The sequence below is a fragment of the Pseudophryne corroboree genome, chromosome 4 (genome assembly GCF_028390025.1).
Source record: "Pseudophryne corroboree isolate aPseCor3 chromosome 4, aPseCor3.hap2, whole genome shotgun sequence".
Taxonomy (NCBI): domain Eukaryota; kingdom Metazoa; phylum Chordata; class Amphibia; order Anura; family Myobatrachidae; genus Pseudophryne; species Pseudophryne corroboree.
The window spans coordinates 695,280,983-695,293,980 of NC_086447.1; the positions used below are offsets into that span (position 1 = coordinate 695,280,983).

General features: G+C 45.5%; 1 protein-coding gene across 3 annotated transcripts in view; it reads left to right on the forward strand.

The window, feature by feature from the left end:
* The window catches only part of TTC13 (tetratricopeptide repeat domain 13), a 227,023-nt gene that overhangs the window by 88,909 nt on the left and 125,116 nt on the right, over positions 1–12,998 (forward strand). For all 3 annotated transcript variants that reach the window (XM_063917918.1, XM_063917919.1, XM_063917920.1), the window contains exons 6-7: positions 3,584–3,676; positions 6,420–6,536. In XM_063917918.1, coding sequence (XP_063773988.1) covers positions 3,584–3,676; positions 6,420–6,536 — 210 coding nt within the window. The remainder of the gene's footprint in view (positions 1–3,583; positions 3,677–6,419; positions 6,537–12,998) is intronic.

The following is a 12,998-nucleotide window of genomic DNA, read 5'->3' on the forward strand; positions in this document are numbered from 1 at the left end:
GACTATGGTCGAGTCAGGAGACTTCCCTACACATAAATATTCTGGAACTAAGGGCCATTTACAACGCCCTAAGTCAGGCAAAATCCCTGCTTCAAAACCAGCCGGTACTGATCCAGTCAGACAACATCACGGCAGTCGCCCATGTAAATCGACAGGGCAGCACAAGAAGCAGGATGGCAATGGCAGAAGCCACAAGGATTCTCCGATGGGCGCAAAATCACGTACTAGCACTGTCAGCAGTGTTCATTCCGGGAGTGGACAACTGGGAAGCAGACTTTCTCAGCAGGCACGACCTCCACCCGGGAGAGTGGGGACTTCATCCAGAAGTCTTCACGCTGATTGTAAATCGATGGGAACGTCCACAGGTGGACATGATGGCGTCCCGCCTAAACAAAAAACTAGAGAGATATTGCGCCAGGTCAAGGGACCCTCAGGCGATAGCTGTGGACGCTCTAGTGACACCGTGGGTGTACCAGTCAGTTTATGTGTTCCCTCCTCTGCCTCTCATACCAAGGGTACTGAGAATAATAAGAAAACGAGGAGTAAGAACAATACTCGTGGTTCCGGATTGGCCAAGACGAGCGTGGTATCCGGAACTTCAAGAGATGATCTCAGAGGACCCATGGCCTCTGCCGCTCAGACAGGACCTGCTGCAGCAGGGGCCCTGTCTGTTCCAAGACTTACCGCGGCTGCGTTTGACGGCATGGCGGTTGAACGCCGGATCCTGAAGGAAAAGGGCATTCCGGAGGAGGTCATTCCTACGCTGATTAAAGCCAGGAAAGATGTAACTGCAAAGCATTATCACCGCCAGAGCCGGCCCTAACCAATATGATGCCCTAGGCAAAATTTTGGCTGGTGCCCCCTAGCACCACCGCTGGTTCTGCCTCTGACCTTGCACCTCTTTCCCAGCACCATCACCCCTCACCTATAGCAGTCCTTATTTTGGTGTTTGTACCGCCTATAATTTAAATAGGAACAGTTCGCACATTTGGCGCACAGCCCAGAAAGGGTGTGTTTTTGCTGGCAAGGGGCATGGCCACACAATAGTAACCCCAAGTCCAATTACGCCACACAGTACTGCAACTTTATTCACATTTGATCATGCGATAGGTCCATAATTTATATTACATCCCCAGCAGTATCACTTTACCTTATAAATGTTACTCCTCACAGTAGAGCCCCTTATTCACATTACATCACACTGAATTGCTCCTTATTCACATTATACCACACCATATTGCTCTTTATTCACATTAGATGACACAGTAGTGCCCTTTCTATATGCAACGCTACATAGTAGAGCACCTTATACACATAATGCCACACATTAGTAATGCATTTATACACCTAATTCCACACAGTAATGGCCCTTACACATATGAGACACCTTATTAATGTCCTTATAAACATAATGGATCTTACACATTATGACAACCTTTATTAATGCCCTTTTACACATAATGTCCCTTACACATATGCCGCACATTATTAATGCCCTCATACACATAATGACACACATAGTGCCCCCTACACATTTGCTGCACATTATTAGTGCCCCTATACACATAATGACACACATACAGTAGTATCCTGTTACACATATGCTGCACATTAGTAATGCCCTTATGCAAATAATAACACACATAGTGCCCCTTACACATATGTTGCACATTAGTAATGCATTTTTACATGACACACATAATGCTCCTTACACATATTCCGAACACTACTGCACAACCAACCGACTCGCATGCACATAGCACTCACACTGTGACCTCTGCCTCTACTTGGATACAGATGTGTCCTCATAAATCTTGCCTCAATGCTAACGTCAGGCACACCTTTTTTATGAAAATGCATCTTATTTGCAGTGCTATGTGGCTAGGATACACAAGCAGCTTCTGCTGATTAAAATGATATGCAGCATGCCTATATACTGTGTGAGACTGTGGCTGTATTTGCATATGAAATGCTACACACAGAATATAGGCATGCCGCTTATCATTTTAATCAGCAGAAGCTGCTGATGCCCCTAGGCATATCAAATGCCCTAGGCAATTGCCTAGTTTGCCTATGCCTATGGCCGGCTCTGATCACCGCATATGGCGGAAATATGTTGCTTGGTGTGAGGCCAAAAAGGCCCCAACAGAGGAATTTCAACTAGGTCGATTTCTGCATTTCCTACAAGCAGGAGTGACTATGGGCCTGAAATTAGGCTCCATTAAGGTACAGATCTCGGCTCTGTCGATTTTCTTCCAGAAAGAACTGGCTTCACTACCTGAAGTTCAGACGTTTGTGAAGGGAGTGCTGCATATTCAGCCCCCGTTTGTGCCTCCAGTGGCACCTTGGGATCTCAACGTGGTGTTGAGTTTCTTAAAATCACATTGGTTTGAGCCACTTAAAACCGTGGATCTAAAATATCTCACGTGGAAAGTGGTCATGTTATTGGCCTTGGCTTCGGCCAGGCGTGTGTCAGAATTGGCAGCTTTGTCATGTAAAAGCCCTTATCTGATTTTCCATATGGATAGGGCAGAATTGAGGACTCGTCCCCAGTTTCTCCCTAAGGTGGTATCTGCTTTTCACTTGAACCATCCTATTGTGGTGCCTGCGGCTACTAGGGACTTGGAGGATTCCAAGTTGCTGGACGTAGTCAGGGCCTTGAAAATGTATGTTTCCAGGACGGCTGGAGTCAGGAAAACTGACTCGCTATTTATCCTGTATGCACCCAACAAGCTGGGTGCTCCTGCTTCTAAGCAGACTATTGCTCGCTGGATTTGTAGCACAATTCAGCTGGCGCATTCTGCGGCTGGACTGCCGCATCCTAAATCAGTAAAAGCCCATTCCACAAGGAAGGTGGGCTCATCTTGGGCGGCTGCCCGAGGGGTCTCGGCTTTACAACTTTGCCGAGCTGCTACTTGGTCAGGGGCAAACACGTTTGCAAAATTCTACAAATTTGATACCCTGGCTGAGGAGGACCTTGAGTTCTCTCATTCGGTGCTGCAGAGTCATCCGCACTCTCCCGCCCGTTTGGGAGCTTTGGTATAATCCCCATGGTCCTTTCGGAGTTCCCAGCATCCACTAGGACGTCAGAGAAAACAAGATTTTACTCACCGGTAAATCTATTTCTCGTAGTCCGTAGTGGATGCTGGGCGCCCGTCCCAAGTGCGGATTGTCTGCAATACTTGTACATAGTTATTGTTAACTAAAGGGTTATTGTTGAGCCATCTGTTGAGAGGCTCAGTTGTTTTTTCATACTGTTAAACTGGGTATAGTATCACGAGTTATACGGTGTGATTGGTGTGGCTGGTAAGAGTCTTACCCGGGATTCAAAATCCTTCCTTATTATGTCAGCTCGTCCGGGCACAGTGTCCTAACTGAGGCTTGGAGGAGGGTCATAGTGGGAGGAGCCAGTGCACACCAGGTGACCTAAAAGCTTTCTTTAGTTGTGCCCAGTCTCCTGCGGAGCCGCTATTCCCCATGGTCCTTTCGGAGTTCCCAGCATCCACTACGGACTACGAGAAATAGATTTACCGGTGAGTAAAATCTTATTTTTTAACTTCGTTTTTTCTGTGCTTTGCATAAGGACCTAAAGAATGCAGAATTAGCACTGTTTGAACTGAGCCGTGTTATAAGTTTGGAACCTGATCACCCAGAAGTGTATGAACAGAGAGCAGAGGTGAGTACCGTTTAATGCTACTTGTGCCATTTTAAACAGCTTTTATGACTTATACAGTAGCAGATGAAGTTATTAAAAACAAGAAGATTGTATAGAAATTATCTTTTACTTGTTTTATTTTGTGCTTATACCCAGGGAGGTTCCTTTTTAAGTCCCTGGGAGGTTGGGTGGGGTTGGGTTTGTGTCGCAGGTCACATTATCGACACGGTGATCCCAAATGTTAGATGACCGCCGGTCACATAACCGTATCCCCTTGGGTGGACCTGAAGGTAGTTATTATACAGTTGTTGTCAGAGTTTGTGAATGGAATCATTCTCTCCATCCCTGGGAGACACTGGGGTTAGGTGCCTGGGTACTTTTAAATCTGGTCTTTAGAAAATTGGGCTCCCCCCCCCCGTTCCATACTAAGATTGGCCCCGCTTTTTCATGAGTGTCTGATTTGAGTTTGTCACTCTCTCTGAGGTTGCACCCAGGAGGAAGTGCTTCCCTGTTCAGCACTTCCTCCTGTTACACTTGTGCAAATCCCTTACATAAAAGTACCACCACTGAGGCACTTGGATGATTTAGACTCCAAATGGACTCTAGGGTCTCTTTCCTTTGCTGGAAAAGCTTAATTTGTTGTAGAGTGGAACAAGATTACTTCCTTAGCTTTTCAAGGCAGAGGTCAGGCAGAGCGTAAGGGGTCCGGTCCCAGCTTCCGGTGGTAGTCGAGGAAAGGTCAGGTAGCCCTGGGTAGCTAACCGCCAAAACCCTAGACCAAAAGACAAGTGTTAGGGCTAAAACACACTACACGGTTGTTGCCGGCCGGGAAAAAGCCGGACGGCTTTTTCCCGTGCCGGCATTGTAGTTAACAGTGTGAGGGGTAGGGTCCCTTCACACTGCACGGCCCCGGGCCGGCTGCCGGGTTGCAGCCGGGTCTCACCACTGGAAGGTCCGGCGGCCGGGCGGCCGCCGGGCCGTCCTTGGAGCCAGTAAACCATGTGTGTGAAGGGGAGCTTTCACACACAATGGTTTTTTCTGCAGCCGTGTCTGATGCTGCGCATGCGCACAGCATCACACACGGCTCAAAGCCGTCCTGTGTGACAGACACTGCCGGTTTCTCCCGGATGGCAAAAAGCCGGACAAACTTTGTCCGGCTTTTTGCCATCCGGGAAAAACCGGAGTGTGTGTTACAGCCCTTAGGCATTATGAGCAGGAGACCCAACCTTGGGGGCCCCTGTGGTGGGAGCTCATCTGTTTCATTCTAGGAGAGATGGTTAGAATCCTCAATAAATGCCTGGGAGAGAGGAGTCCTTACAAACTAAGGATTCGTCTAGCTCTTGATGGAACAAAACAGAAATTGCCTCAGCATGGTTTATTTTCCATGTGGCCATTGAATAGAGGGAGTTGGAGTTCTATTTAGTTTATTTCTTACTCATAAGCCAGGTGGGGTCATTGTGGCCCATTCTAAAGGTAGAATTTCTGAACTTTCATCTTCTGGTGGACAGATTCAAAATGGAATCTCTGAGGTCTGGAGCACAGCAATGGAGCACAGGGAATTTGTTGTCTATGGACATCAAGGATGCTTGCCTGCATGTTCCTATCTGGGAGGGACATCAGTCCCTTCTCAAGTTTGCTATCCAGTCTCTAAATTACCATTTCAGGTCTCAAGTGCTGGAGACGAGTCGGATCTTGCGCTGACCAGAGAAGAATATTCAGGCTTTTGCCACAGTGTTGTTCCCAGGCTTAGACAGTTGGGAGGCAGATTGTCTCAGCAGGCAAGGAAAGTGCTGCATGGGTAAGTGTAGGGAGGGGGAGAGGGGAGGAGGGACCTTTCAATACAGCTCCAGTATGTTGTTTTACAATAATTTCCAACTGTTTTTAATGTTACATTCAGAAAGTGAAATTTAGCTTCCTCAGCAAATTTTCTTACATTTTTTGTTAACATAGCATATTGTGTGCCTGACTTTCACTGTTCAATGTGGCAGATAATGCAAATGTGTCCTAATGTAGTTGGAGCTTTGAGTGTATTTTAAAAAGAACCATGATTGTTTCCCCCAATGTTCTGTCTGTCTGGAGTGAGACGTTGCATGTTCTGAAAATAGAGATATGGAAATGCATGTAAACAAAAGTTTGAAAACTCACAAGTTAAGTTTTAAGGGGGATTCCAATTAGCCACAGGGTTTGCTACGCTGGGAAAAGCTCCGGGTTTCACGCTCTGAGCTATTCAATAAAATGGACTTTCCCTGCGCAGTGAACCCTGGGTTAATGCAAGGTAATCATTGACTCTGTTTAAACCCCAGTTGGTGCCTTTTATTGCAGACTTTTCCTCAAAGCCTCATGAACTCCACCTTTTAAGTCTTAACACACGGAGTAAACCCCATGGCTAATTGCATTCCCCCCATTGTATTCAGTCTGTTATTTTCATCTCCAAATATTTACAGACTTAAGTGTTCCTATCACCAGTCTGTAATGTACGTTTTCCCTAAGTCACTCCAAGTTTCCAAGGTGAGCATAGTACATAAGGACATAATACAGTGCTTATTTCATATATAAGTTATACAAAGTTTGGGATGGAATACATACAATAGCCTAACAGTGACATTGTCAAAAGTAAGTGGTTTCGGCAGTATAACTTTACATCTTTTTTGTTGTTTTTTTACATAGCATTGTGATGCCGACATTAACATTGATGATAGTGTCACTATCGACCTAATGGCTGCATACTGTTTTGGACGATTAGTTTCTTTGTCTCCCCCTATAGATTTTATCTCCCTTGGGGCGGATTAGTGAGGCACTCAGTGACCTGGCTAAAGCTATCCAGTTACAGCCCTCAGCAAGGCTATACAGGCATCGAGGCACCCTGCATTTTGTGTCTGAGGTGAGCTGATATAATAAATACCTTTAATCTTACTAGTAATGTGAGTATTGTGACTACCATTAGTACTAACATAAAGTTAATCTATAAGTGTAAAGTTTTGTCAACTGTATATGACATAGCTATATTTTTGCACCAACGTGTCCCCTTACTAGCAAATGTTGTGTTAATCCCCTTTAAGCCACTATTATATATTAAAAAAAACAACTCGTATAGCTAATCACACGCTGGAATGGTAGTCCCACAGTTTCTCCCCCCTGCGACTGCCAGCCCTATGTGAGATGAGCAGGGAGCGTTTCCAGTCGGAAGCCACACTAGAGCCATCTCTGTCTCCTGCTCCCTGCCTGATCATACTGATGTGGGTGGAGCCGGGAGTTTAGGCTGGGCCAAGTGTTGGTGGTGGTGAAGGGGAGGGGGGGGGGGGGGGGGGGGGGTCACAAGTGCCAGGAGTCAGGAAGCCAGAACTCACTAGGGGTGGCGGACCTTTACTGGGGGGGGGGGGGCTGCAGTCCTCCAGCCCCTAGGTAAAATCCGCCACTACTAATAATAACGGGATGTTTACGATCTAATAACTTATGAATTTGCATGCTGACAAATCAGTAGTACGTACATAATTAATGGGTACCTAATTACAAATACCAATAATTTGTAACCTTGCTTGAGGGGCAGCGGTGCTGGGGGGAAGGATGGTTAGAAGGTTGGAGGAGATTTTAAACTAGGAGCCTGGGGGGAGGGTTTAGCTAGAAACTACGGGTCATGCAGTGAGAATAGTGGGGATGGCGGTAGTAAACGAAATGGGGGAGGAGTTGGGGGGAGGGTAAGAGCAGGCAGTAAGGTTACTAACATGGGTACTAAAAGGGATTTTACCAAAGCACTAACCAATGACGATTACAGGTCATCCTTGCCACATAAGGTGAAAGATGTCCCTAACGCAAGGGAAAATACTTATCTTAGTTGTATGTATGTAAACGCCAGAAGCATTACTGGTAAAAAGGGTGAACTAGAAATACTTGCAGCAAGCAAACCGTATGATATTATAGGCATTACTGAAACTTGGTGGGATGAATCTCATGATTGGACAGTCAATCTAGAGGGCTATACACTGTTTAGGAGAGACAGACTAAATAAAAAGGGTGGAGGGGTGTGTCTGTACGTAAAGCCGTTTTTAAAACCTAATATATGGGAAGATATTCAGGAGGGGACTGTAGACACTGTTGAGACATTATGGGTAGAAATTGCATGCGGGGAAAAAGGAACAAAAAAGTTAGTATTGGGTGTATGCTATAGGCCACCTGGTATCAACGCATCTGATGATGAATTGTTACTAAAGCAAATTGAAAAAGCAGCAGGAGTAGGAGACATAGTAGTGATGGGAGATTTTAACTATCCAGAGATAAACTGGAAAAACGATTCATGTGATACTGCTAGGGGCAGTATGTTTTTAAACACACTAAATGATAACTACCTAGTCCAACTAATTGAGGAACCAACTAGGTACAATGCAATCTTAGACCTGGTATTAACAAACAATCAGGATTTGGTATCTGGTATTATAGTAGGGGAACCCATAGGAAACAGCGACCACAATATGGTCACATTCAATATCAGTTTCTACAAACAGCCCTATACTTGCTCAACTAGGACTTTAAACTTTAGCAAAGCAAATTTTGAAAAGATGAGGGTATTTTTCAGGGATATTGAATGGGAAGGTTTGTTTTTAGGAAAAAATACTACGGAGTAATGGGAGGTACTAAAATTCCTGCTAGCTAAAAATACACTCAAATATATTCCTATGAGTAGCAAAAAAGGGAATAAAAATCATAAACCGATGTGGCTTAACAAAAAGATTAAGGAACTTATGGGCAAGAAAAGGCGAGCATTTAAAAAATACAAATCTGACGGGGAAGCAGAGTCATTTCAGCACTATAAGGAATGTAACAAAAATTGCAAAAAGGAAATAAGAGCGGCTAAAGTAGAAACTGAAAAACTAGTAGCAAAGGAAAGCAAAGCGAATCCCAAAAAAATCTTTAAATACATTAATAGCAAGAGATTAAAAAAGGAGAGTATAGGCCCTTTGAAAGACAAGTTGGGAGTCTTAAGCAAAAATGATAATGACATAGCGGACACACTAAATGAGTTTTTTTTCAACAGTATTCACTAGAGAGGACCCAATTCAGGGACACAATCTCAATAATGACAATATCACACTGATAGGTACTTATTTAAGCAAGGAAGTAGTCTGTGACCGATTAAAACATTTAAAGATTAATAAATCACCAGGGCCCGATGGTATTCATCCAAGGGTTCTAATGGAGCTTCACTCTGAACTGGCAAAACCGCTATCTTTGATCTTTGAGGATTCAGTTATATCAGGTATGGTTCCCAAAGACTGGCGTATAGCGGAAGTAGTGCCTATATTCAAAAAGGGAAGTAAAGCTGAACCAGGTAATTATAGACCAGTTAGTCTTACATCTATAGTGGGGAAAGTATTGGAAGGTATTCTAAGAGATAGTATTCAGAAGTTCCTTGAAACCAATAAGGTCATTAAAAGGAATCAACATGGGTTTCTGAAGGACAGATCCTGTCAAACCAACTTACTTGGCTTTTATGAAACAGTAAGCGCAAACCTAGATCAGGGTAAAGACGTGGATGTAATCTTTTTAGACTTTGCCAAAGCGTTCGATACTGTACCACACATGAGACTTATATACAAGCTACAAGAATCAGGGCTAGGAAGCACAATATGCACTTGGGTCAAAAACTGGTTAGATAATAGGAAGCAGCGCGTTGTGGTTAATGGATCTTTTTCAACTTGGACTGAAGTGCTAAGTGGTGTGCCGCAAGGCTCAGTATTAGGACCGCTATTGTTCAATATTTTCATTAACGACCTAACAGAAGGTCTAGAGAGCATGGTGTCAATTTTTGCAGATGATACCAAATTGTGTAAGGCTATAAATACAGAGGAGGATGCCGAGTCTCTTCAGAACGACTTAGTTAAATTAGAAGCTTGGGCAGCCAAATGGAGAATGCGCTTCAGCACAGACAAGTGTAAGGTAATGCACTGTGGTAACAAGAACAAAAATTACACCTACCTACTAAATGGGGTAAAATTAGGGGATTCTGTACTGGAAAAGGACTTAGGTGTCCTCATAGATAGCAAGCTAAGCAGTAGTACCCAAAGTAGGACTGCAGCAAAGAAGGCTAATAAGATATTAGCATGCATAAAACGGGGTACTGATGCTAGGGACGAGAGTATTATACTCCCGTTATATAAATCACTAGTGAGGCCACACCTTGAATACTGTGTACAGTTCTGGGCACCGTACTACAAAAAGGATATCCTGGAGCTTGAAAAGGTACAGAGGAGGGCGACCAAACTAATTAAGGGCATGGAGACGATGGAATACAAGGAAAGGCTTGAAAGACTAGGCATGTTTACATTGGAAAAGCGGAGACTAAGAGGGGATATGATCAACATCTACAAATATATAAGGGGACAATACACAGAGCTTGCGCGGGACCTGTTTTTGGTTAGATCAACACAGAGGACTCGTGGACACTCGCTCAGGTTAGAGGAAAGGAGATTCCGCACAATACGGCGTAAAGGCTTTTTCACGGTAAGGACAATACGTGTTTGGAATTCCCTGCCCGAGGGAGTTGTAATGGCGGAATCTGTCAACACCTTTAAGAATGGGTTAGATAAATTCCTATTGGATAAGGATATCCAGGGGTATGGTGCATAGTCATGCATTATAGTTACTATAAATAGGGATAAAATGCAACGGCTGACAGCAGCATCAGTCAGAAATTTTAGTCAAATCATCATGCATAGGACACCACAAATAGGTTGAACTCGATGGACAATTGTCTTTTTTCAACCTCAGATACTATGTTACAATGTTACTATGTTACTATGTTACTATGATTCAAGATGCATTTGGTGTCCTAACATTTAATTAGACCTGAGAAAAATTATTGCTCTGATTTATCATGTTCTTTCATATTCTTTTTCTCTGACGTCCTAGTGGATGCTGGGAACTCCGTAAGGACCATGGGGAATAGACGACTCCGCAGGAGACTGGGCACATCTAAAGAAAGATTTAGGACTATCTGGTGTGCACTGGCTCCTCCCCCTATGACCCTCCTCCAAGCCTCAGTTAGATTTCTGTGCCCGGCTGAGCTGGATGCACACTAGGGGCTCTCCTGAGGTCCTAGGAAGAAAGTATATGTTAGGTTTTTTATTTTCAGTGAGACCTGCTGGCAACAGGCTCACTGCACCGAGGGACTAAGGGGAGAAGAAGCGAACCTACCTAAGTGGTGGTAGCTTGGGCTTCTTAGGCTACTGGACACCATTAGTTCCAGAGGGATCGAACACAGGACCCGACCTCGTCGTCCGTTCCCGGAGCCGCGCCGCCGTCCCCCTTACAGAGCCAGAAGCAAGAAGGTGGTCCGGAAAATCGTCGGCTGAAGACTTCTGTCTTCTCCAAGGTAGCGCACAGCACTGCAGCTGTGCGCCATTGCTCCTCATGCACACCACACACTGCGGTCACTGATGGGTGCAGGGCGCTGGGGGGGGGCGCCCTGAGCAGCAATATTAACACCTTGGCTGGCGAACTGACACCATATATAGCCCCAGGGGCTATATAGGTGTGTATTAACCCCTGCCAGAACTTTTACAATAGCGGGAGAAAGCCCGCCGAAAAAGGGGCGGAGCCATCTCCCTCAGCACACTGGCGCCATTTTCCCTCACAGCCCCGCTGGAGGGATCGCTCCCTGGCTCTCCCCTGCAGTTCTGCACTACAGAAAAGGGTTAAAAAGAGAGAGGGGGCACAAATTAGGCGCAGTATAAATATATTATGCAGCTATAAGGGAAAAACACTCTGTATAGTGATATCCCTGTGATATATAGCGCTCTGGTGTGTGCTGGCATACTCTCCCTCTGTCTCCCCAAAGGGCTTTGTGGGGTCCTGTCCTCTGTCAGAGCATTCCCTGTGTGTGTGCTGTGTGTCGGTACTGCTGTGTCGACATGTATGATGAGGATAATGATGTGGAGGCGGAGCAAATGCCTGTAAATGGGATGTCACCCCCTTGCGGGGTCGACACCGGTGTGGATGGACTTATGGAAGGAATTACGTGACAGTGTCAACTCCTTACATAAAAGGTTTGACGACATAGGACAGCCGGCTGCTCAGCTTGTGCCTGTCCAAGCGTCTCAAATGTCATCAGGGGCTCTAAAACGCCCGCTACCTCAGATGGCAGACACAGATGTTGACACGGATACCGACTCCAGTGTCGACAACGATGAGACTAGTGTACCTTCCAATAGGGCCACCCGTTACATGATTGAGGCAATGAAAAATGTATTACACATTTCTGATAATACCCCAGGTACCACAAAAAAGGGTATTATGTTTGGTGACAGAAAACTACCAGTAGTTTTCCTGCATCTGAGAAATTGATATGAGGTGTGTGAGGAAGCGTGGACTTCCCCCGATAAGAAATTGATAATTTCTAAGCAGCGTACCCTTTTCCGCCAGAGGATAGGTCACGTTGGGAAATACCCCCTAGGGTAGAAAAAGCGGTTACACGCTTATTAAAAAAGGTGGCACTACCGTCTCCGGATACCGCCGCCCTGAAGTACCTGCTGATAGAAAGCAGAAAACTACCCTTAAAGCTATATACACACACACGGGCATTATATTGAGACCTGCTATTGCCTCGGCATGGATGTGCAGTGCGGCAGCTGCGTGGTCAGATTCCCTGTCGGATAATATTGAAACCATGGATAGGGACAATATTTTGCTGAAAATAGAGCATATAAAAGACGCTGTCTTATACATGCGTGATGCACAGAGGGATATTTGCCGACTGGCATCACTAATAAGCGATATGTAAAACCATTGCCGCCAGACGGGGGTTATGGACTCTGCAATGGTCGGGCGATGCCGATTCAAAACGGCACATGGCAGTTTGCCCTATAAGGGGGTGGAACTGTTTGGGGATGGTCTTTCAGACCTCGTTTCCACAGCTACGGCTGGGAAATCAAAACTTTTGCCCCAAGCTACCCCACAGCAAAAGTAAGCACTGTATTATCAGGTATAGTCCCTTCGGCCCCAGAAAAGTAGAGGACTAGAGGCTCATCTTTTCTGCCAAGAGGAAAAGGTAGAGGGAAAAAGCTGCAGCACACAGCTAGTTCCCAAGAGCAGAAGTCCTCCCCTGCGTCCGGTAAGTCCACAGCATGACGCTGGGGCTGCTCAGGCGGACCCGGGTACGGTGGGGGCCCCTCTCAAAAATTCAGCGCACAGTGGGCTCTCTCACATTTGGATCCCTGGGTTCTTCAAACAGTGTCTCAGGGGTACAGGCTGAAATTCGAGATGTCTCCCCCCCGCCGTTTCCTAAAATCTGCCTTACCGGCAACTCCCTCTGCCAGGGAGGCAGTGTTGGTGGCTATCCAAAAAACTGTAT